The 23,661-nt window shown below is 39.9% G+C and overlaps 1 protein-coding gene and 1 non-coding gene across 6 annotated transcripts in view; one reads left to right on the top strand and one right to left on the bottom strand.

The window, feature by feature from the left end:
- The window catches only part of ATP6V0A1 (ATPase H+ transporting V0 subunit a1), a 92,680-nt gene that overhangs the window by 39,273 nt on the left and 29,746 nt on the right, over positions 1-23,661 (bottom strand). For 3 of the 5 annotated variants that reach the window (XR_011259902.1, XM_069603757.1, XM_069603759.1), the window contains exons 1-3: positions 13,961-14,077; positions 11,885-12,048; positions 1,232-1,310 (exon numbers count right to left, since the gene is read on the bottom strand). Coding sequence is in view for 4 of the 5 variants with exons in the window: in XM_069603757.1 (XP_069459858.1) it covers positions 1,232-1,310; positions 11,885-12,001 (196 nt within the window). In the remaining variant the exon portion in view is untranslated. Of the gene's footprint in view, positions 1-1,231; positions 1,311-11,884; positions 12,049-13,960; positions 14,078-18,688; positions 18,823-23,661 lie in introns of those variants that run through there. The other 2 variants (XM_069603758.1, XM_069603761.1) reach the window with 1 other exon arrangement.
- On the top strand, positions 99-180 carry TRNAS-GCU (transfer RNA serine (anticodon GCU)). The gene has a single exon. It is a non-coding gene; the product is annotated as a tRNA-Ser (tRNA).

Here is a 23,661-nt window from a genome sequence, read left to right as displayed (position 1 = left end):
CAGCTCTCAACCCTGTATGATGGCTCTGGTCACAGATATTGGTGCTGGGGAGAGCTACAGTAGAGTGTTACTCAGTAGAATATTTGACACTCAGCCAGGACAAGGTGGCCGAGTGGTTAAGGCGATGGACTGCTAATCCATTGTGCTCTGCATGCGTGGGTTTGAATCCCATCCTCGTCGGCTTGTGGCTTCCATGCCCTGCCTTTAGCTGGGGCTTCCCAAGTGGTGCTTGTGGTTTGGGACTTCCCTGGTGGCTCAGATGGTAAAGCGTCTGTCTACAATGCGGGAGACCTGGGTTCGATCCCTGGGTCGGAAAGATCCCCTGGAGAAGGAAATGGCAATCCACTCCAGTGCTACTGCCTGGAAAATCCCATGGACAGAGGAGCCTGATAGGTTACAGTCCATGGGGTCGCAAAGAGTCGGACATGACTGAGCGACTTCACTCACACTAGTTAGACAACTCCAACCTACAAGGGTTTCGTTAAATTTGAAAATAGGTCAGTTCTGAGTTAAACAAAACAAGAAACAAAGCACAGAAAAGGCTCCAAAACACAGGAGAAAAGTGTGTTTTCAGGTGATAACTACTGGCTTGTTTTTCAGCACAGAGACTAAATTCACCTAACTGAAAGCTAGCATCATATAGCAGCAAGATCTTGGGTTTTAGAGGCAGACAACCTGGATTCAAACACTGATTCCATCGTGGCCACTTATATTCTTGGGCACATCACTTAACCTCTCTGATCTTTAGCTTCCTCATTTACTTAAATAAGGAAACTGATCCCCATCTTGAAGGAATGCTGTGAGGAATGAACAAAATAAAGTGTATGAACGCCCTAACTCTCAATAGTACCTCAATAAATGTTAGGTTCTTCCCACATAAATAGACAATTTAAAGCTGGCTATGCTGCCATCTAAAATTGATGGTGTTCTAGGTCCTATCTCTCAGAATTCTACAGTGTAGCACTGCCATAAAACTCTTCTCATTAAAAAAAAAACCAAACCAGTATTTTCAGCTTGCAGCCTTGTCATCTCAAAGCTTCTATTAAGCACCACCGAGCCCAAATACCACACATCTATTTGTGCACAAGAAATTCATCTTCACATTATTAGACTGCAAGATTTTTCCTCTCTCCTTTTCCTTTCATAGTATTTTCCTCCTTTATCAAGAGGACTCTAATTTAAGACAAAGCGGTCACTAGACGAACGTCAGACAAGACCAAAATGCACATACGAAGCTTTCGGTCCATTTCTTCACATCTTCTAACTTCATTCACAAATTTCCTCTGGAAAACGTTCACATCTGGATTTAACTGCAAAATAAGAAGAGAATACCAAATATTCAAATACTGTATCCATTTCCTCTCTTTCATAAGTAACACATCCTGTGAAGTGAAAACCTAATTCTATGTCAATGTGTCAGTTCAGTTCAGTCGCTTAGTCATGTCCAACTCTTCATGACCCCATGGACTACAGCACGCCAGGCCTCCCTGTCCATCACCAACTCCCAGAGTCTACTCAAACTCATGTCCACTGAGTCGGTGATACCATCCAACCATCTCATCCTCTGTCATCCCCTTCTCCTCCTGCGTTTCCCAGCATCAGGGTCTTTTTAAATGAGTCAGCTCTTTGCATCAGGTGGCCAAAGTATTGGATAATACAATGCTATTAAAAAACTTTCTACTGATCCACACAACCCGCTTTAGGACCAGTCACCAAGGAAACGTAAAAACCCTTCTCTCACTGCTGCAAGCTTATTACTGGAATAGAGGCAAATATAACAAAACACACTAGTACCAAATGTTCATCTCAGGCCAAAAAGCTCAGTGAGCACAACCACCTCCCAAATTTGGGCAATGGATATAACAGAAGCTTTGCCTGGTTTTCCTTCTCTCCTTCTTCCCAATCAGTAGAGAGAGAAAGCAAACTTCTCTTAGTTTTCTGCCCAGGGTCTTCACCTTCTAGGTGACAGGCTTGTTTATTCAATCATCCACCCATCACAGGTAATTTTCAAAACAATGCCACAAGATATTCTGGGAAATACAAACAAGAATAAAACAAATTCCTACTCATTAAGAAGCTTGCAACCTAATAGGGAAGAAAGATGAATACAACCCATAAGATAGACTGTGATAAGTTCCATAAAAGTAATACAAATAAAGAACTAATAGCTACTCAACATTTATGGAGCACCAAATATGCGCCAGACACTGTATTAGGCACTGGTATAAATACAAAGAGTAAGATATGTCCCAGTTTTTAACAGCTATCAGCCCTACAGAAGAGACAGACAGAAACCAATCAATACAACTTTTGTGAAAAATATTATTAAAGAGTAGGCAAAATGTTGGTAGTTTCCTATAAACATTCACCTACCTACCTCATGACTGAACATTCTACACTAGGCACCTGCTTAAGGAGAATGAAAACATGTTCACAGAAACTTGTTCAAGAATGTTCATAAAGACTTCGCTGGCAGACCAGTGATTAAGATGCCATGTTTCCACTGTAGCAAGGGGCATGGGTTCGATTCCTAGTCAGGGAACTCAGGTCCCACATGCTGTGCAGTATAGCCAAAGGAAAAAAGAATGTTTACAGCAGCTTTATTCACAATAGCCCCAAACTAGCAGTGATCCAAATATCCATCAACAGGAGACTGGAAAAAAGCACTGTGATATGTTCATATCATGGAATAAAAGATAATCAACTACAGAAATATATAAAATGAGATTAAATATCAAGAACATGAAGTTGAATGAGTGAAAGAAGTTGGACATAAGAGTCCGGGTAATAGAAAAAAAAAAGTCTGTACTGTATCTTTCATTTACATGAAGTTCAAGAACAGGCAACACTAATCTATGATGGCAGAAATCAAAACAGTGGTTACCTATGGTGGGTACAGACTGACCAGAAGTGGGCACGAGATAACTTTCTGGGCTGCTGGAAATATTCTGTATCTCGATTGGGGTGATGGTTATAAAGGTGTATACATTCACCAAAATCATCAACTTGTACTCCTAAGATCTATGCATTTCATTGACTATAAAATTTTACCTCCATAAAAAAAAATGAGGGCAAAAAAAAGGAGCGGGGGGAAACAGACACACACACAAGGAATAACTGATTCTATCTTGAGGGACGAAGAGAAAAAATGCACAAAGGTAACACCTGAGCTGGCAATGAGGCAGAGTTCAGCAAGCAGAAACAGGATGGAAGCAGAAAGACCACGACAAGTGACTCAGAGACATAAATCAATCATATTCTCAGAGAATGGGGGACATTTTCTACAGAGGAAGATGAGGCAATGCAAGGAGCAGGATGTGGAAGATTTTGTCCTCTGGGCAATAATATCGAATCAAATGATCTGATTTTTACTTTTTTTTTAAAGATTTACTGTTTTGAAGAATATTGTATGTGAAGAATGAACTATCAGAGAGAGAAAGACTGGTAACAGAGAGACTAATAAGGAAATTATTGGTATTATGTATCATATTAATGTTAGATGGAATCTATGTAAAAAGCATTGTTAGAGATTAAGAGAATCACTACATGATGATAATCAGAACAATTCTCAGGAAAAGAACAATTCCAAACTTGTGTGTCCCTAATAAAATGTTTATTTGGGTTTTGAGTCTGTTTTTTTTTCTCACTGAGCAGGCAGTACCTTGACCTCTCATTCAGAAATTTCCATTTCAATAAACAAGACATTCTGAAATGAAGGTAGCCACAAGGCTCATGGTTAAATTTACTGGTTTCATAATCAGGAGTCAAGGTCAACTGCAGCCACACCACAGCCTGTTTCGGTAAGGACTCCTGAAATATCTGGGCAAGGTTGTCTTCAAAATATTTCAAACACACACTAACAGAATTACAAGGAGATACTGACAAACCTGTCCACATAGTCGGAAATTTAATATAATTTTAAAACCATCGATATATCAAGTTCACCAAATATAAGGGATGAAGAAAATCTGAACAACATCAGCTTAATCTAACACACATACACACTTTCTATCACTGCATCCAATAGTTTTCTCTTTAAGAGCTCATTTATAGGGACTTCCCTGGTAGTCCAATGGTTAAGAATCTGCCTTGCAATGCAGGGGACTCAGGTTCAGCCTCCGGTCAGGGAACTTAAATCCCACATGCCTTGGGGCCCAAGCACAGTAGCAAAAGATCTTGTGTACAGCAAGTAAGATCTGAGGCAGCCAAATAAATTTTAAAAATAATAAATTTTTTAAAAAGTTCATTTATAAAAGCTAATCACAAAATAGGTCATTTAGCAAGTCTCAGTATAGAACTGGTACCATAAAATGTTCTTTGATTACCATGCAATTAAGTCAGAAATCCATATAAAAAATACAACTTAACATATTTGGAAATTCTAAATATGGGTGGGTACATGGCTTGCAGAATCTGAGTTTCCCAACTAGGGACTGAACCCAGGCCCCAGGTGGTGAGAGAGCAGAGTCTTAATCACTAGACTACCATGAAAGCCTCTGAAAATCTTAAAATAGTTAGAATGGGATGACAGTGAAAATGGTAAAGGTCAAACTCTGTAGGATGCAGTTAAAGCGGTATTTTAAAAGAACTTTACAGACTTAAAAACAAATAGTAAAGACTAAAAAATAATGTGTTAATTATTAAAGAAGTTTTTTTTTAAAAAAAGGTAATAGGACATAGAAAATAACAAAGAGCAGAAATGGTTGAAAGTTCCAGAACAAAACAAAGTCCAGAGAAGATTCCCCCAAATCAAAAGCTGAATTTTTCTTTTCTTCCTCTTAATCATTTTGTTATCATTTTTTCTTAAAAGCGGGTTATATGAAAAGACAAAATAGACCAAATTTTTATAAGACTAAGAGATGGCATAGATAAACATGAGAATTTTAAAAGTCCACTAAAGATAGAAATTTCAACAGTTAAAATATACCCATCTAAAAACACCAGGCCTAGAAGGTTTAAACATAGGCTCTTCCAAACATTGGAAATGCCTAAAGCTTAGAAAAATTATTCCAATAAGGAAAAAAATGAAAGGGAACACTCCTCAACTAGTGAGTGAGACTGGCCAATATAACCTTAATACAAAAATAAGAATAGTTTCAGAATGGACAATTACAGGTCAATATCACTTGTAAATATAAATGAAAAAATCCTAATAAAATTATTAGGACACTGAACCATAAAATTCTTTTGAAGTACACCTCATGACTAAGTTTCTCAGGCTTGCAAGGATAATTTTATGCTTTTTTAAAAAGTCTGTACAAATGGCCTGTAAACTGGCTTAAAAGTGAAAGTGAAAGTGAAGTCGCTCAGTCGTGTCCGACTCTTTGCGACCCCGTGGACTGTAGCCTACCAGGCTCCTCGGTCCATGGAATTTTCCAGGCAAGAACACTGGAGTGGATTGCCATTTCCTTCTCCACGGGATCTTCCCAACCCAGGGATGAAACCTGGGTCTCCTGCATTGCAGGCAGACGCTTTACCATCTGAGCCACCAGGCAAGACAAACTGGCTTAAAATTCAACAATAAAAATACTAAGATCAGCCATGGGTATACCTATGGCTAATTCATGTTGATATATGGCAGAAACTAACAATATTGTAAAACAATTATCTTCCAATTAAAAATAAACAACTAAGATCCCGGCACCCAGTCCCATCATTTTATGGCAAATAGAAGGGGAAAAAGTGGAAGTGGTGACAGATTTTATTTTCCTGGGCTACCAATTCACTGCAGCCAAAAGATGCTTGCTCCTTGGAAGGAAAGTTATGACAAACCTAGAAAGCATATTAAAAAGCAAAGACATCACTCTGCTGACAAGGCTCATATAGTCAAAGATACGGTTTTTCCAGTAGTCACGTATGGATGTGGGAGTTGGACCACTAAGAAAGCTGAATGTCAAAGAACTGATGCTTTTGAACTGTGGGGCTGGAGAAGACTCTTGAGAGTCCCTTGGATGCAAGGAGATCCAACCAGTCAATCCTAAAGGAAATCAACCCTGAATATTCATGGAAAGGACTGATGCTGAAGCTGAAGCTCCAATAATTTGGCCACCTGAAGTGAAAAGCTGCTGCTAAGTTGCTTCAGTTGTGTCCAACTCTGTGTGACCCCACAGACGGCAGCCCACCAGGCTCCGCTGTCCCTGGGATTCTCCAGGTAAGAATATTGGAGTGGGTTGCCATTTCCTTCTCCTGATGTGAAACGCTAACTCACTGGAAAAGATCCTGATGCTGGGAAAGATTGAAGGCAAAAGGAGAAGGGGGTGGTAGAGGATGAGATGGTTAGAGAGCATCACTGACTCAATGGATATGAATTTGAGCAAACTGTAGGAGACAGTGAAGGACAGGGGAGCCTGGTGTACTATAGTCCATGGGGTCGCAAAGAGTTGGACATGACTTAGCAACTGAACAACAAGAAGAAGCATGTGAAGAAAGCTCCACATCATTTGCCACCAAGGAAATGCAAATCAAAACCACTGTGAGATATCACTTCAAACCCATTAGGATGGCTATAATAAATATGTGTATATATATATATTGGTGAAGATGTGAAGGAACTGGAACTCTCACACATTGCTGGTAGGAATGTAAAGTGGTACGGCTGCTGTGGAAAGCAGTGTAGAGGTTCTCCAAAGTGTTAGAATTACCAATGACCCAGCAACTCCAGGTCTATACTCCTAAGTATATACCCAAAAGAAGTGAAAATGGGAACTTAAACCTACTTGTACATAAATGTTTGTACAGCAATGTTATTCACAACAATCAAGAAAACAACTCAAATATGTTCATCAACTAGTGAATAAATAAACAAAAAGGTGGTATATACATTCAATGGAAAATATTCAGCCATAAAAGGAGTGAAGTACTGATACTTCTACTTCTTAGGTTGCTGTGAGGAATGCCTGCAATAATAATGCAAAATGTTCAACATGGCATCTGTTTCAAAAATGTAAGTTGTCATTATCATCCTAAGTGTTGGAGAGTAAGGGCCTGAATAATAGACTAGAAGTATGTCAAAGAGAAAAAAATACATGAGGGCAGAGAAGCCACAGAAGACTTTGAACAAGTCAAGCAACGAAACATGTCTTAATTGTCTCTCTAAAACCCAGGGCGATATCTTTTGTACAGAAGATAAGTAAGAATTACTTATACTAAAACCACTCATTTTAATATTCTGCATATATTTATAGTTAAAAAAAGATACAAAAAAGAAAGAAAGGAACAGATACAAGCTACAATACAGTTGAACTTTTATAGTAAGTGAAAGCAGCCAGACACAAAAGACCACATATTATATGATTCCACTCACATGAAATGTCCAGAGGCAAACCCACAGAAACAGCAATGAAGATTGGTGGTTGCCAAGGGCTGGAGGTGGGGAGTGGGGCTGGGAGGAAATGGGGAGGGACTCTTAATGGGTACAGGGTTTCTTCTTGGCATAATGAAAATGTTCCAAGATTGAGTGTGGTGATGGTTGTACACTTCTGTGAATATAATAAAAATCATCGAACTATACACTTGAAATGGACAAATTGTATGGTATGTGGATTGTATCTCAGTAAAGCTGTTAAAAAAATTAGTAGGGAAAAAAGTGCCTATGTAATTCACCAAATTAACAGATTTAAAGGAGAAGAAAAATTTTTAATGGTAATCTCAATAAACAAAAGGCATTCAGTAAAATTCCACAACCATTTGCGACAACCTCAGAAAAACCAGAAATGGAAAGGAATCTGTGTAATCTAATAGAATTTTCCCAAAATATTAAGAATAAACAGCCTATTTAAACTATAAAAAATCTAAACGATTACCCTTAAAGTTAGGAGCAAGACAAGCATACTATGTGATAGACACAAAGCATTCCGCTCTATTTCCTCATTAACAAAAATCCCAATTTTGTTCAGGGCAGTAGCAGATCAGTTGGGAAAAAAAAAAAAAAACAACCACTACCACATTTCCCAAACTCCCTTGCAGCTAGATTACACCATAATTTTGGCCAATGAATAATAAGCAAAGTCTGATGAGGAGTTCTGGGAAAATTGTTTTCCTCCATATGTAAGTCCTTCCCCTTCCTCCTCGCACTTTCTTCTTCCTGCCTAGAATATGGATGAAACGTGAGTTGTGGTGATCATCTGTAAAGACAAAAGCCAAGTGCTCAAGGATATTTAAACAAATACAAAGTGATCTTAGGACGCTGATGACAGTATGAAGCTGGGCTTCAGGTTACATGAGAAAAGTATACCCCTATCGTTTGGGTTTTTAGTTACATACAGCTGAACACAATCCTAACTAGTATCAGCTTGGTCTTATACTTTATCAACATGTTATTGAAGGTAAAACAGAAAGAAGAAGGGTTTGAAGGAGACAGCTCACTCTGATAGTGCAGTAAAAAAAAGACTGTATCAACTGCAGCAAAATATTAACAGCTAATGAATCTACACCAGAGTATTCAGGCTTGAAATTTTTCAAGATAAAAATGTTGGAAAAAAAGAAAATACTAATAACAAAAAAAGAAAAATAAACTTTACATATACGACACACTATACCATCAACAGGGAAAAGACAAGCCACAGCCTAGAAGTTACCAGTAGAGGATTTAGAAAAAGATTAGCTTCCAGACTATAAGAAGAACTTGAAAAAAAAAAAACCTACAAGTCAGTGAGCAAGCAAACTCAACAGAAAAATAGGCAGACAATATGGACATTCATGGAAAATGAAACTCATTATATTCAATAAACAAATAATAAGATACTAAATATACTAATCTAAAATATAAATTAAAACAATAAGATACCACTTCATAACCATCACATAGGCAAATTTCTTTCTGTCTGAGCACAGAGGTGTTGGCACAATTGTGGAACAAAAGGAACTCTTCAGGCAGGGACGGGAACATGAACAGGTACATTCACTGTGAAGTATAGATTCTGACTACATCTAACAGGGACACACACGATGATCAGCAATGCTCCTCCTGGTTATAATCCCTGGAGCAGCAGCAGGTCCATGAGAGCAATACCATTTTCATGTAACACTAAGACATTATTTGCCCTTTTCATTCTCATCCTCTTATGAGTCTGCAATGAAATTTCCCAGAGGCTCATAAGATATGTCACGGCAGACTGCAGAAGCAAGTAAGAATCAGGCTGTCTTCTACTAATTCGGACACTAAAAGATTTTCAAAAGTGTAAAAGCCGTACCCTTCTTCTCAAAATTATTTTTTTTGTTTTGGAAAATAGTTATTTTTCATAAAAAAATTATGGTAACATGTGGTGGGCTTATTATAATTTTCAAATGAGTTAACAAATACTTCAAAGATTTCTCAGTACAATAATATCAATAACTGCAACTCACATAAAAACCCTCAAGGGTCCTCAGTAATTTTTTAAGAGTGTAAAAAGGTCCTCAGACCAAAAAGTTTGAGAACCACTGCCCTGAAGAAACTATCACATATATATATATATATATATATATATATATGAATCTTCACTGTACCACTCTAGAGCAAAAGACTGCAATCAACCAAAATGTTCATCAGAAGGAAAAAAATGCTGAACTGTATACTCTTACAATAACTATACAGCAATTCAAACTATACAGGTATCAACATGGTTAACTCTCACAATGTTAAATTTAAAAACTACTTGCTGAAGGATATATACAATATGAAACCATGTACATAGTTTTAAAACATACAAAACTATACCACATATTATTATTTAGTGATACATACCTACATACATACACACACAGCCAAAGTGGGGAAAAAACACAAAGGCATGACAAAAGCAAAGATCACTGTAGAGATCACCTTTGTAGGGGAGAAAAGAGAAATGAATGGCACGGAAGAAAGCTACACCGGCATTTTTCAATTATTCGTGGCGTAGTTCTCTTAATCAGATAATAGAAACAGTTACAGGCATAACTCATTTTACTGTATTTCACACTACTGCGCTTGGCAGATATCATATTGTTTTACGAGTTGGAGGTCTGTGGCATCCTTGCATCGAGGAAGTTGGTTGATCAGTGCCATTTTTCAATCGAATTTGCTCACTTTCTGTCTCTGTCACATTTTGGTAATTTTCCCAGCATTTCAAACTTTTTCATTATTGTACCTGTTATGGTGATCAGTAATCTTCTGAATGCAAAAAGATTACCACTTGTTGAAGGCTCAGATGATGGTTAGCATTTTCTAGCAACAAAGTATTTTTAAATTAATGTGTGTACTTCTTTTTAGACATAATGCTATTGCACACTTAATAGACTTTAGTGTAGTCTACAGTCTACAGTATAAACATAACTTTTTCTTTTGGTCATGCCACTCACCTTGCAGGATCTTAATCTTTCAATCAAGGATTGAACTTGTGCCCTCAGCAGTGAAAGTGAGGAGTCCTAAGCACTAGATCATCAGGGAATTCCTAACATAACTTTTAAATGTACTGGGAAACCAAAACATTTGTGTAACTCGATTTATTGAGATACTTTATTGTAGTGGTCTGGAACTAAAATAAATATTCACTTTATTAATTCCTATTAATTTTTGTTATGACTGACATAAAAGTTAAGAACACTGAATGCACACAGTGGTGTTAGGAAGGGAGACACCATAGGACAAAATAAAGGATTGCAAATTAAGGATGAGTTAGGTTTGATTTAGCCTTCAAGTCTAAAAAACTGGAAGAACATTGATGCATTAGCTGAGTTAGGTAGGAGAACATTTGAAGAGAGGTAATATAAGAGGGTTCAAAGAGAAAAAAGGAATGAGACCTTGTAACTGGATTATATTTGTGCAATTTCAGCTCAGACTGAGAATTTCCAGAAAGCTTGCCAATTCCAGGAAGTCAAAACTGATTAATTCCACCACTTTCTGACCACTCCTCTTTCATCTATCCATTCATTCCAACAAATATTGATTATCTTGTATGTGGGCACTAAGGCTATAAAGTGAATGTCTCTATCTTCCTGGTGCTAAGATCACTGCACAAGAGACATTCTTTAATCAGTCACTCACACCGATGAACAGAAAATCAGGACTCTGATGAATGCTATAAACAAGAGACTTCCCTGGTGGCTCAGACAGTTAAGCGTCTGTCTACAGTGTGGGAGACCCGGGTTCGATCCCTGGGTCGGGAAGATCCCCTGGAGAAGGAAATGGCAATCCACTCCAGTACTATTGCCTGGAAAATTCCATGGACAGAGGAGCCTGGTAGGCTACAGCCCACAGGGTCGCAAAGAGTCAGACACGATTGAGCGACTTTACCTTACCTTACATGGAGCTTTGAGATTGCATAACAGGGAACTGTTAACTGTCCCTTCCTTTCAGCACTGTAGATTGTGCCTTCCTGATCAGATTGTAAGCCTCATAGTATACTTTTTTTTTTAATACTTAGATTGTCCACTTTCTTTTGCTATCTCCTCCGAAGTGCCTAGCATAATGCTTCAAAACAGTGAGTATTCAGTATACCCTTAGGCACTATATATCTGTAACTGGATGCTTCAGATTTTGTAATAAATACATCCTATTGTACACAGAGCTATGACACTTTTTAAAAATACCCTACTATGGGTGTTAAGGAGCCCAAAAGTGAAGTTCAAGCCTTGAACTTTTGAAGGCTGAGGATGGAGGCTGTCCTCCATCTGCATTTCAAGCAATTATGCTGAGAATGCTTCAGATCATCCTCCAAAGGGTAGGCTAGTAAAAGTGTGGAAGGATCAGCACAAATCACTTTCACCTGTGCAAAGACAACTTGAAATGTACACTCTTCTAGTAGTAAGCCAGTACTGTAATGTTATTTTTGCAAATAAAAAGCAAAACATTTGTCACGAGGCAACCGGCCATAATAAGAAAAATAAAGTTCAGTGGTAATCAAGACGCAGTGCCGTAACTACTTACATCACGAAACTGAACCTTTCCAAGTTCACCTAATTCACTGACACAACAATAAGCAGCTTCTGATTGTAGAAAAAGCTGGGCCAGTGTCATCTCCTCACTCCGGAAAAGCTCCCCCATGGTGGCAGAAAGGACAGGTCAACTGAGTCCTGGGATTTCTCTGCAACCTAAAGCAAAGAGAGAAAATTACATGAACTTGGAACTACCAAGAGGACTGAAAGCAAACAACACCCCAGGAGGCCTCTTCCACGCTGTATTTCATTTCTCTCACTCCAAGCTGACATCCTTAGCTTAGAAAGACAGAAAGAAGAAATTGCAAAGGCTGTTACTGAATCCTCTTGTGAAGAATGCCTGATGAACAGTCACTTACTTTGCAGTCAACATCAGGATCAAATGACAATAATGTGGGACATCTCAATACGTAAGAATGTATTCAGATTAAAAACAGGAAGTGCGAATCCGAAACAGCTCTTTAAACACCCTGGACACAGTATTATAAGGCAGTGACATTCACAGAGATCTTTTTTTGTTTTTTTCTGTGTCAGGAAACAATCAGAAGAGACTTCAATTACCCTCTCAAAAAGGATGTCTCTGTTGAGATTAGTTTTCTATCCTCCACTGCCAATTTCTAACAGCCAAAGTCCCAGCACTGCCCTCAAGGTACAGCTACCTTAAAGGATTTACCTTTTCAAACTCCTCACAAAACACCATTTTCTCTCCAAAGAATCTAAACACGTAAGTGTTCACTTCTACATACACACACACACAGAAACAGCTTACATGTCACACCCAACTTCAAGTCAAACATGATGGAACACATGAAATGACAAAGCAATTTTATCGTCAGAGAATAAGCTTTCAACCTCTGGAGCTTTCCGTTTTTTATCCCCACCTTCAAAATTACTACGTTCTTCCATCTGTTAAAGCTTCCCACGAATGAGCCAATAAAGATATCCTTCTGGGGCGGTCTTACCGTTACCGGGTAGGAAAGACAATTGGCGCTATCAGTGGTCCTGAAACTGCAATTATTTATTCTCAGTCGGCTACTGTAAGGCACGGACTGTAAGGTACAGTCCGTGCCTTACAGTATCTAAACGCAACAAAATGCACGTTATTTCTGGTATCACGAGGGCATTCCTAATGACAGGCGAAACTGGCATCAAAGGAAGAGCTATTTCTCCGGAAGCCTGGGAGACATTTTGAGAAATCTGAATGACAAAACCTTTGTGCATTTGGCATTCAAGGTAGCAAAACAATACATTTAGATAGAAGCAAGAATTTCTCAAGAGATTATGTAGCTTGACTCTGAGACTGCCTACACCTGACTCATCCAAAACAGCTGTTAACAGTCCCCACTCCACCTCCCAACACGAATAGATTCCACAACCTCTAAGCACATTAAATTATGCCAGATCAGCATAGTTCAGAGGCTGCCGATAATGACAACCTCCAATCAGTTGCCTCCCTGTTTCTGCTCTTTAATGATTAAAAGTCTCCCTAGAACATCTCTGTCCCACTGGAGCCAAATCGAAAAATAAAAAGGCTATAGCGATCCGGGGGTGTTGGGAGAGTCACAAAGCAAAATAGGAAGAAACAGTAATCCTGCCCAAGAGGAGTCCAAATAAAGACCTCCCGAGCCCTCCTGCCTCACAACTGCCATCCAGCCGTCGCCTCCCTTAACGAGGTATTCAAGTTCACCTGCCTCATTTCCTGTCTATCCAGTGAGAAGCAGGAATTCTCCGGGCCCAGGCACACCTACCTCCTGGAGTGGGGAATAAAGGGGAGAACCCTCAAATGGGAGTCCCTCTAAGAAGGACTCTTCTTCTGCCTTCCCAATAACCTTCCGTTTTTCCCTCTTCCACGTAAATGGAGAAGGGTTCGAGGCCTCCAAAAGAGAGTGAACCTCCTGTTCCTCCGCCCACAGGAGGGGTACCCGAGGAGGGGTGAACCCCTGCTAATTCCTTGAAGAGACTTGAAGCCCCTGCAAATTCCTTTGACAACCGAGCGGGCCATTAGAAGGGCTTGCTTTGCCCCTCAAAAGCCGCTCTTGGCCGCGCTGTACCCACAGCCCCGGCTCACCTCCAGTCGGGGGCCGCCGCCAAGGAAGCCGCGGCAAACCAAGCCCGCAGCCTCCGCAGCTCCTGGCAGCCGCACCTCGACGTCCGTGCGTCCGCAAAGCCCCGCCTCCGCGCCGCCGCCGGCCGCCGCCCCCATGATGACCTCATTGCCATTGGCCAATGGGGTGCGGCCTCAGCCGGAGGCCGCATTGCGGAGTCGCGGGGGCGTGGGCGAAACCCTGCGTGCTGACGCCATCTTGTTCCCGCAGCCGCGGCTGCAGGCCGAGGAAGGCAGGCTGCGGCGGAGGTGCTAGCGGCCTTAAGTCATTGAGCTCTTCAGAATCCGTGTTCCCTAATAAGTTTCCTTGAAGCCAGGCTGTCTGCTTTTTTTATTTTCATATCCAAAGAATTAATTCACAACTTTTTCCTCTTCTAGGGAAATAGCATGAAGGGGAGAAATCATTATGAAATAACTTGCTAGCTGGAGGGAAGCTTTAAAGGGCTTCCAGCCAGTCTCTGTACGCACACACACCTTTCCCCCTTGTTTTACAGAGGAGAAAATTTGAGTCCTAGAGTGGGGAGAGACTTGCTAAAGGTGCTAGATCCTATGGTCTAGGCTTGAGCAGGGGGCTCTTTCGTTTAAGTACGGAGAAACCTCTCTTTGTAAAGGTAATTGTTTCAGTCCCTCCAGCAACTATCCAGAGCCTGTTTATCTCCAGTTAACAGTGGAAGAAACCTTATTAGGCCAAGTGTTGTGAAAGTTAATTTTGAATCTTGTTTGCATACTTGTGCTCCTACTTGACCGCTTAAAGGTTTTCTCTTCCTCAAAATCTGTAAAAGAATAACCTAAGTGTTTAAAAACGCGTTAAGTGATGCCTACCCATTATTTATTTAAAACAAAACAAAACCACGATTATCAACGATTGATGACGGTTCCCTTTTCTTGCCGTACTTGTAAGGAAGAATGGGGATCCCAAATCGTTTGTCAAAACCAAAACTGTATCAGGAAAAACTCGGAAAACCGGTTATTCATACTTCGTGGGTGGTGGACCATATGAAGATTCAAATTTAATGACGGATTGACGTCTACCTGGCAAAACATCATCAGTCTTGCTTTACCAGCCTAAAGGAAATAAGGGCAAAAACGGATGCTTAATTTGCATTTTCCATCTCACAGTGTGAATGAAGATAGGATTTCATTTCGATTTTGTTGAGAAGTAGCACCTTGGAGAGCCCCAGAACCTCATTTTCCTTGTGAGCTTAGTTCTCCCTAGCTCTCTCACCTTAACCGGAAAGGCGGATAAGGACCCACATTTGAATGCCTGCCAAGTTTTAGAAAACTATTACACAATGACTGTTATTTCCTTCCTTTGAGACTTAAAATTTTTTTAAACCTCAGGGTCAGCTGTTTGCTAACCACAAATTTTCATTCTCTTGCCTTTAAGACAGCCTTTCATCTGGTCTCATCTCGGTTCTCTTGAATTCTCTTCTCTCATGGCTTCCTTCAAAGTATATTCTCTCAGAGCTCCTTTTCCGTCTCATCTCCTGCCATCAGTGTTCTGTTTCTTTTCCCTACCTGCTCTCTTCCTTAGAAGTCTTGCCTATTGTCAGGCTTAAATGTCTGTATATAGGCCTCATACCTATTTTTCCCTCCACCTCCTTCCTCCAAGGCTCTCACTGAATAAAAACTGTCTCTTCCTCTGAGATCCCTAATTGTGCTAAAGGCATCGTTATTTTCCTAGTTACCAGAACTCCAAGCTTAAACCATCCTGGGTTTTTTCCTGACCAGGGATGATGGAACTGTGGCCCCTAGCAGTGAAAGCACAGAGTCCTAACAACGGGACTACCAGGCAATTCCCTTGTGCTGCTAAGTCGCCTCAGTCGTGTCCGACTCTGTGTGCCCCATAGATGGCTGCCCACCAGGCTCCCCCGTCCCTGGGATTCTCCAGGCAAGAACACTGGAATTCCCTTAGGCCATCCTTAATTCTATTCGTTTCCCTCTCATTCTTAGTCAGCTATTATGTCATTTTCATTGTATAACCTGCATTTATATCTTGTCTATATCCCCTTGATCCTTTTTATTTTCATTGCTGATAACTTAGATAACCTTTGCATCTGTCAAATAACTAAAACAGTAGCCTATGGGAGGCACATGGTGTAGTGTAGCAGAAGACCCCAGGCTTTTGTACCATCCAAATTAGGCTTGAATCTCAATTCCTCCAGTTATTCCATCTGATGTCAAATGCAAAAGGAGCCAGTCTCAGCTCTCACAGTTACAAGATGTGGGAACTTGAGCAAGTGTGAACTGAACTCCATGTTCCTCATTGGAACTCTAATGGAGCTTTTCTGTTTCTCTTATAAAACACAGTACTTTCTACCTGGACTTTTCTCCCCTAGTTATGAGCCTGCCCATTCAATAGTAAAGTACCATTTCTTGAATGAATGGGTGAATGGGTAGTTGATTCTGAAAGACCTCCTAATGGAAATCTGCTATCACCAAAAGAACACAGGTATAAATGAAAAGGAATATGGAACATAAGGAACATCCTGCCTTTTCTCTGTTCCCTTCATTTTATGGACTTTGTTATCTGTGGGGGTAGAGAGCTCACAACAGATGCTTGCATTCTTGTAATAGAGATATGAGGGAAAGGCTCCAAACAGAAACTAGAATCAGGAAATGTGTGTGGAGTCAGTGAAAACTTTGCAGAGTCATCAAGTTCAGTACAATAACAATGCTGATACTTGTATTCCATGTATAGTTCCTGAAGTTATTCTACATTAGAACATTCCTATGAGGAAAACGCTCTTTTAAGTTCAATGATGTGTACTTTAATAAATAGCTTTCAGTCATCAAAAATTCATCATTCCTTCAGCAAACATCTATTAAGTGCATGCTTTATACCAAGCATAATGTTGGCAATGCAAAGAGGAAGAAGGGGCTCACAGTCTTAACAGGAGAGACAGACAAACCGCTAACATATACTATACAGCAACGATTGAAGTGGTCTTTGTAAGCCCAGAGAAAACTCCCTAATCCTGTTTACCAATGGGGGAGGCTTTAAGAAGACACAACATTTGAGATGGGTATTAAAGGATAAATAGAAGTTTGTTTGGAGGAGAAGGCAAAGACTAGTAGAACAGAAATAGTACTACTATCAAACTAAATTCAGATTTTGTTTTCATCACAATAAGTAAATATATCAACTTAGCCGAAACTAAGATGTTTTGATCCAAAATAATCCTGCATTTACATTGATTTTATCTAGAGTTAACTTGTATGCTTCTCTAAGAAAGGAAGACATTGTACTTGCAACTTTCTGTAACTTGAACAAGTACAGCATATATCCAACAAGATCCAATATAAACAGTCTATCACCACACAGCCCTAGAAGACATGAGCAATTCCATATGGGCCATAGCCAGTAGTGCATTTCTGGATATCTAAACTGCATTATTATTTCTTGGCATCTGTGAAAATGTCTGTGCAATAGTTATATAACACTCAGTTCTACTAGCAAGATGACAGACCAGAGTCAGTGATCAAATTTAAAAGAATTATCACTGTACTGGAGTAAGTAAAAAATATATATTTTTTTCTCTTTTTTCTTTCTTCCTTTTTTAGTTTGAATGAATGCACAGCAATTTTCTGAATTTCCACCAGTGAAAGGTCAGCTCCTGTTTGCTTACCCAACTGAAGTCCTAGATGGGGCCTTGAGGAGGGTATTAAAGTTAAACCAAATGTTTTGAAATACATATTTGCTGAAGTATTTCTGTCTGCCATATGCTTCCTGTATTAGTTTCCTAGAACTGCCATACAAATGACCACAAACCGGGTGGCCTAACACAACAGAAATTTACTCTCTCATAGTTCTGGAGAACAGCAGTCTGAAATCAGGGTATCCACAGGGCCACAGTATTTCAAAAGGCTCTAAGAAAGAATCCTTCATTCCCTCTACCCAGCTCCTGGTGGTTGCTCCTAATCCTTGGGGTTCCTTGCCTTGGGAAGGCAGCATCACCCCAGTTGCTGCCTTCATCTTCACATGGCATTCCACCTTCTGAGTGTCTGGACATGCACCCACATTTCCCTCTTCTGATAAAGTCACTAGTCATTGGATCAGGGCCCACCTTAATCCAGTATGACTTCTTAATTTGGCCACATATATAAATACTCTGCTTCTAAGTAAGGACATATTCACCAGCTCCAGGTGGACATAAATTTGGGAGGAGTACTGTTCAACCCAGTGCACTTGCCTTACCAGTTTTGAGGAGGAAATTTTGCTCTGTGTGATAGTGCAAGCAGCTGGCAGCTAAAATTTTGATTTAAAAGTTCATTCTGCTTGTCGGCCTTCTTTGAGGTGATAGTATCACAGTGTAATGATTATATGTATATAGTCAAATAATTTTTTCCCTTTTATATAGAAATGAACTCTAGGGACTTTTCTGGTGGTTCAGTGACTAAGACTCCATGCTTCCAATGCAGGGGGCCCAGGTTCGATTCCTGGTTAGGGACCTAGATCCCGCATGCCGCAGCTAAGAGTTTGTGTGCTGCGACTAAGACCCGTCACAACCTAATAAATAAATAATATTAAACAAAATGAACTCTAATTCCTAAACTATTCCACCAAACATCTGATCTGAGTGTTGGATGAAAGATTTCTCCTGCCACAATCTTTAAGTAACCTGTCATGACCTTGACCATTGTTCTTGAAATATTGATTAGCAGTTTGTTTCCACAGAAACATATACTTACTTTTTTCGTTGCACTCTGGGTTCCTTAAGATAAGCTTCTTGTGAATTCCTTGGTGGCCCAGTGGTTAGGACTCTGCGCCTTCACTGCCCAGCGTGCGGGTTTGATCCCTGGTCAGAAAACTAAGATCTCGAAAGCTGCACAGTATGGCCAAGATACAAAAACAAAGGAAAAAAGACTCTGCTATTATTTGCAAAGTTCATCAATGTTTCAGATAAAAGTTTTTAAATAAACATATATCATAATAGATCTTGAGTCTCCCTTTGAAGCTCAGGGAATGTCTATGTCCTTTAGCTCTGGTAATGATACATCCACGAGGGGATGTGAATGAACCTAAGGCATGTGACATTTTATGCAATGCTTAAGACTCTTGTGACCAACACATGAGGCAAGAAGCCTCTTAACTTGTGTGAGCGAAGAATGCCATGGAAGGAAGCTTCTTAAAGAAATAAACCCGAGAAAAGTGGAGATGAAAAGGCGGAAAGGATTGAGTAACATAGAGCAGAGAAACCTCTCTGTGAAATTAGACCAGAAGTATTTGCCCAGGTAAACAACAAGGTCAAGATTCCTGAAGTGGAAAACCTGGCAAATGTTTCTGTATTGAGTTTCTAGTGACTTGGAGAAAGGAGGTGAGATCTGTAGTAAAGAAACACATGGGTAAAAATTCAAGTAGATTTATTGAATCTGGTTGATTTAATGGTCAAGGGATAGATTCACCCTAAACTGTTGTATGGCCATTGCTTAACTTGGTGCCTGGCATTCAATAGACACTTCATATGTTTGAAAGAAAGCAAGCAAAACTGGGAATTCAGTTTAACTTGTGACAAACTGGTAAAGGTTATTTGCAATCAAAGGCTGGAGATTTCTGTGCTTTACACTGGATTGTTTTTATGTTACAAAAACTTGTTTTTGTGGTATTTTTAAGGAGGGAGAATGGTGGGGAAGAGAGCCTGCAGGAAACTTGTAGAGAAAATAAATAAGGGTGTCGTCTTCAGAGGAGAAATTTTTTTTAGGGAAAGCAGAAAGTTATCCAAAAGGGAAACCTTCAGATGGATATTGCCTTGAGCTGTATTTTCGTTACAAATTTCCTTTTGCTTAGAAAGTCTGAATACAAGTGAACAATTAGTTCTGTTTAAAGAAAGGATACTTTGGGCCCTTAAGTTTTTCTGGCAACATGAATAGCTATTGACAAGACTGCGTTTGAGTAAAATCTGTAAGGGAAGTGAATTTTAGGAGCTTTCCAGTCAGCTTCTATATTTCTCTCTTCTATTATTTCACTCAGTACAAGGTTTTGTGCTTGATATGATTCAGGCCTACATATAGAAAATAGGGCAGGAATTCCCTGGTGGTCCAGTGATTAAGACTCCATGCTCACACTGCCGAGGGCCTGAGTTCAATCTCTGGTTGGAGAACTGAGATCCTGAAGAAAAAAAAAATAAGAAGAAGAAGAAAGGAAATTGGACAAGGGTCCTATCCTGAAGGAACACAGACTCTACAATACAATAAGGATTTTTATTAGTAATATATAGGTAGTACTATGGATTCACTGATAAAGGCATCACTAACGATGCTTTGAAATCTTTACAGAGGAGATGAAATTTGAGTTGTCTTAAAGAATGAGCAAGTGTTGTCTGTGAGTAGACTATGAACCTGTCGGTTCTCTGCCTACACTGGGAATGATTCCAGCACTTCTCTGCAAATTGTTTCTTTCAAGACTGAGTTGAAGATCAATCTTTTATTGACAGTGCTACATATGAAATTGTATGAGAGATCACTAAAGTTGTACTCAGAATAACAGTTGCTTTAAATGTGTCTATTAAGCAAGAAAGAATTAAGGTAAGTTAAATAAGCATAAAATTGACATGTTTTTCTTTGCAGTTTCATTGAGATAAAATTGACATACAGCACTGTATAAGTGTGAGGTATTGTTGTTTAGTCACCAAGTCACGTCAGATTCTTTTGCAACCCCACGGACTGTAGCCCACCAGTCTCCTCTGTCCATTCTGTCCTGGATTTCCCAGGCAAGAATACTGGAGTGGGTTGCCATTTCCTTCTCCAGGGAATCTTCCCAACCCAGGTGGGGAAGGTGGATTGGCAGGTAGATTCTTTAAGATACACAGTATAATGATTTGTCTTACATACATCATGAAATGATGGTCACAATAACTTTAGTGAACATCTCATATAGATACAAAATTAAAGAATAAAAAATTTTTTTCCTTGTGATGAGAACTCAGGATTTACTTTCAAGAACTTTTATACATTACACTTATTTATCTTTTAACTGGAAGTTTGTACTTTTTACTGTCTTCATCCAATTTCCCCTCTCTCCATGCTCCACTTCGAGTAACTGTAAATTATTTTTGCGGTTCTATAAGTTTGTGTTTGAAGTATAACTATGTTAGTTCCTGTTACACAACATAATAGTCTGATAGTTTACTGTATTTCAAAATGATCACCATGATAAGTCTAGTTACAATGTCTCACCACAGAAAGATAGCACATTGTTGTTGACTATATTCCCCACACTACATTTCACACCCATGACTCATTTATTTTGCAGTCCAGAGTTTGTACCTCTTAATCTCCTTCACCTTTTTCTTTCCTCCTCACAGCCTCCTCTCCACTGGAAACCACCTGTTTGTTCTCTGTATCTATGACTGTTTCTGTTTTATTAAGTTTGCTCATTTCTTTTATTTTTGGATTATACATATCAATGAAATAGTACAGCATTTGTCTTTATCTGAACTTATTTCACTTAGCATAATACCTTCTAGGCCTTCCGTGTTGTGTCAAATTGGCAAGGTTACGTTCTTTTTTATGGCTGATATATATATATATATATAATATGCATATATATATATATCATTGTAGCTCAGCTGGTAAAGAATCTGCCTGCAATGCAGGAGACCTTGATTCGATTCCTGGGTCAGGAAGATCCCTTGGAGAAGGGATAGGCTACCCACTCCAGTATTCTTGGGCTTCCCTGGTGGCTCAGACAGTAAAGAATCTGCCTGCAATGCAGGAGATCTGAGTTCAATCCCTGAGTTAGGAAGATCCCCTGGAGGAGGGCATGGCAACCCACTCCAGTATTCTTGCCTGGAGAATCCCCATAGACAGAGGAGCCTGGTGGACTGCAATCCCTGGGGTCGAAGAATCAGACACAACTGAGCGACTAAGCATAGCACAGCACATCACTGATACATATCTCACAGCTTCTTTATCCATTTATCTATTGATAGGCACTTAGATTGCTTCCATATCTTGGCTGTTGTAAATAATGCTATAATGAATGTAGGGGTGCATCATTTCAGTTCAGTTGCTCAGTCGTGTCTGACTCTTTGCGACCCCATGAATCGCAGCACGCCAGGCCTCCCTGTCCATCACCAACTCCCGGAGTTCACTCAGACTCACGTCCATCGAGTCAGTGATGCCATCCAGCCATCTCATCCTCCCTCGGTCGTCCCCTTCTCCTCCTGCCCCCAACCCCTCCCAGCATCAGAGTCTTTTCCAATGAGTCAACTCTTCGCATGAGGTGGCCAAAGTGCAGGAGTTTCAGCTTTAGCATCATTCCCTCCAAAGAAATCCCAGGGCTGATCTCCTTCAGAATGGACTGGTTGGATCTCCTTGCAGTCCAAGGGACTCTCAAGAGTCTTCTCCAACACCACAGTTCAAAAGCATCAATTCTTCAGCGCTCTGCATCGATCTTTGCTAATTAGTGTTTGCATTTTTTCCGGTAAATATCAGGAAGGGGAATTGCTGTATGGTAGTCCATTTTTTGTTATTGTTGCGTCATGTGGTGTTTGGGATCTTAGTTCCCTGAAAAGAAAGTGAAGTGAAAGTGTTGGTTGCTCAGCTGTCCAACTCTTTGCGACTCCATGGACTGTAGCCTGCCAGGCTCCTCTGTCCATGGAATTCTCCAGGCAGGAATACTGGAGTGAGTTGCGATTTTCTTCTCCAGGGGATCTTTCCAACCCAGGGACTGAACCCACGTCTTCTGAATTGCAGGCGGATTCTTTACTGTCTGAGCCACCAGGGAAGACTTAGTTCCCTGACCAGGCTTCAAACCTGTGTCCCCTGCAGTGGAAGTGTGAAAAGTCTTAACCACTGGACCACCAGGGAAGTTTCTATTTAAGTTTTTGAGGAATCACCATACTGTTTTCCAGAGTGGCTGCACCAATTTACATTTCCACCAGCAGTGTGTGAGGGTTCTCTTTTCTCCACATCCTCACCAACACTTGTTATCTGTTCCCTTTTTCTTTTTATAACAACCGTTCTCACGTTATATTTCATTGTGGTTTTGCTTTGCATTTTCCTAATGATTAGTAACTTTGAGCAAATGTGTTCTCAGATCCTTTTGCTCTCTTCTCCTTCTGGGACCCTATACTGTGAATGTTACTCCATTTGCCATGATCCCAGAGGTCTCTTAATCTGCCCTCATTCCTTAAAAATTCTATTTTTCTGTTTAGTGTACAAGATTTCCAGTGCTCTGTCTTCCAGTTCACTGATTCATTTCTCTATATCATCTAATCTACTGTTGATTCCCTCTCATATATTAAAAAAAATCCCTTACTGTATTCTGCAGCTCTATTTGGTTCTTTATATTATCTAACTCTGTTAAAAACTTCTCACTTTGTTAAAACTTCTCACTTTGGTCATCCTTTCTTCTGAATTCTTTGAGCATCTTTGTCATCATTATCCTGAACTCTTTATGGGATAGATTGCTTACCTCCACTTCACTTGGTTTTTCTTCTGAGATTTTATCTTGTTCTTTCATGTGGAATCTATTCCTCTGTTGCCTCATTTTGCCTAATTCGCTATTTTTGTTTCTATGTATTTGGTAGGTTGGTTATATTTCCCAAGCTTGGAGAGGTGGGCCCTTCTGGTCACCAGAGCTGTATCTGCTATGCGTGTCCTCTGTGTGGGCTCTGTGAGAGCCCTTCTGTTGTAATGGGCTGACTACTGTGAGCAGTCTG

This window comes from Ovis canadensis, chromosome 11, assembly GCF_042477335.2.
Source record: "Ovis canadensis isolate MfBH-ARS-UI-01 breed Bighorn chromosome 11, ARS-UI_OviCan_v2, whole genome shotgun sequence".
NCBI lineage: Eukaryota > Metazoa > Chordata > Mammalia > Artiodactyla > Bovidae > Ovis > Ovis canadensis.
The sequence above is the reverse complement of the archived record's forward strand: the minus strand, read 5'-3'. Positions and strand labels throughout refer to the sequence as shown.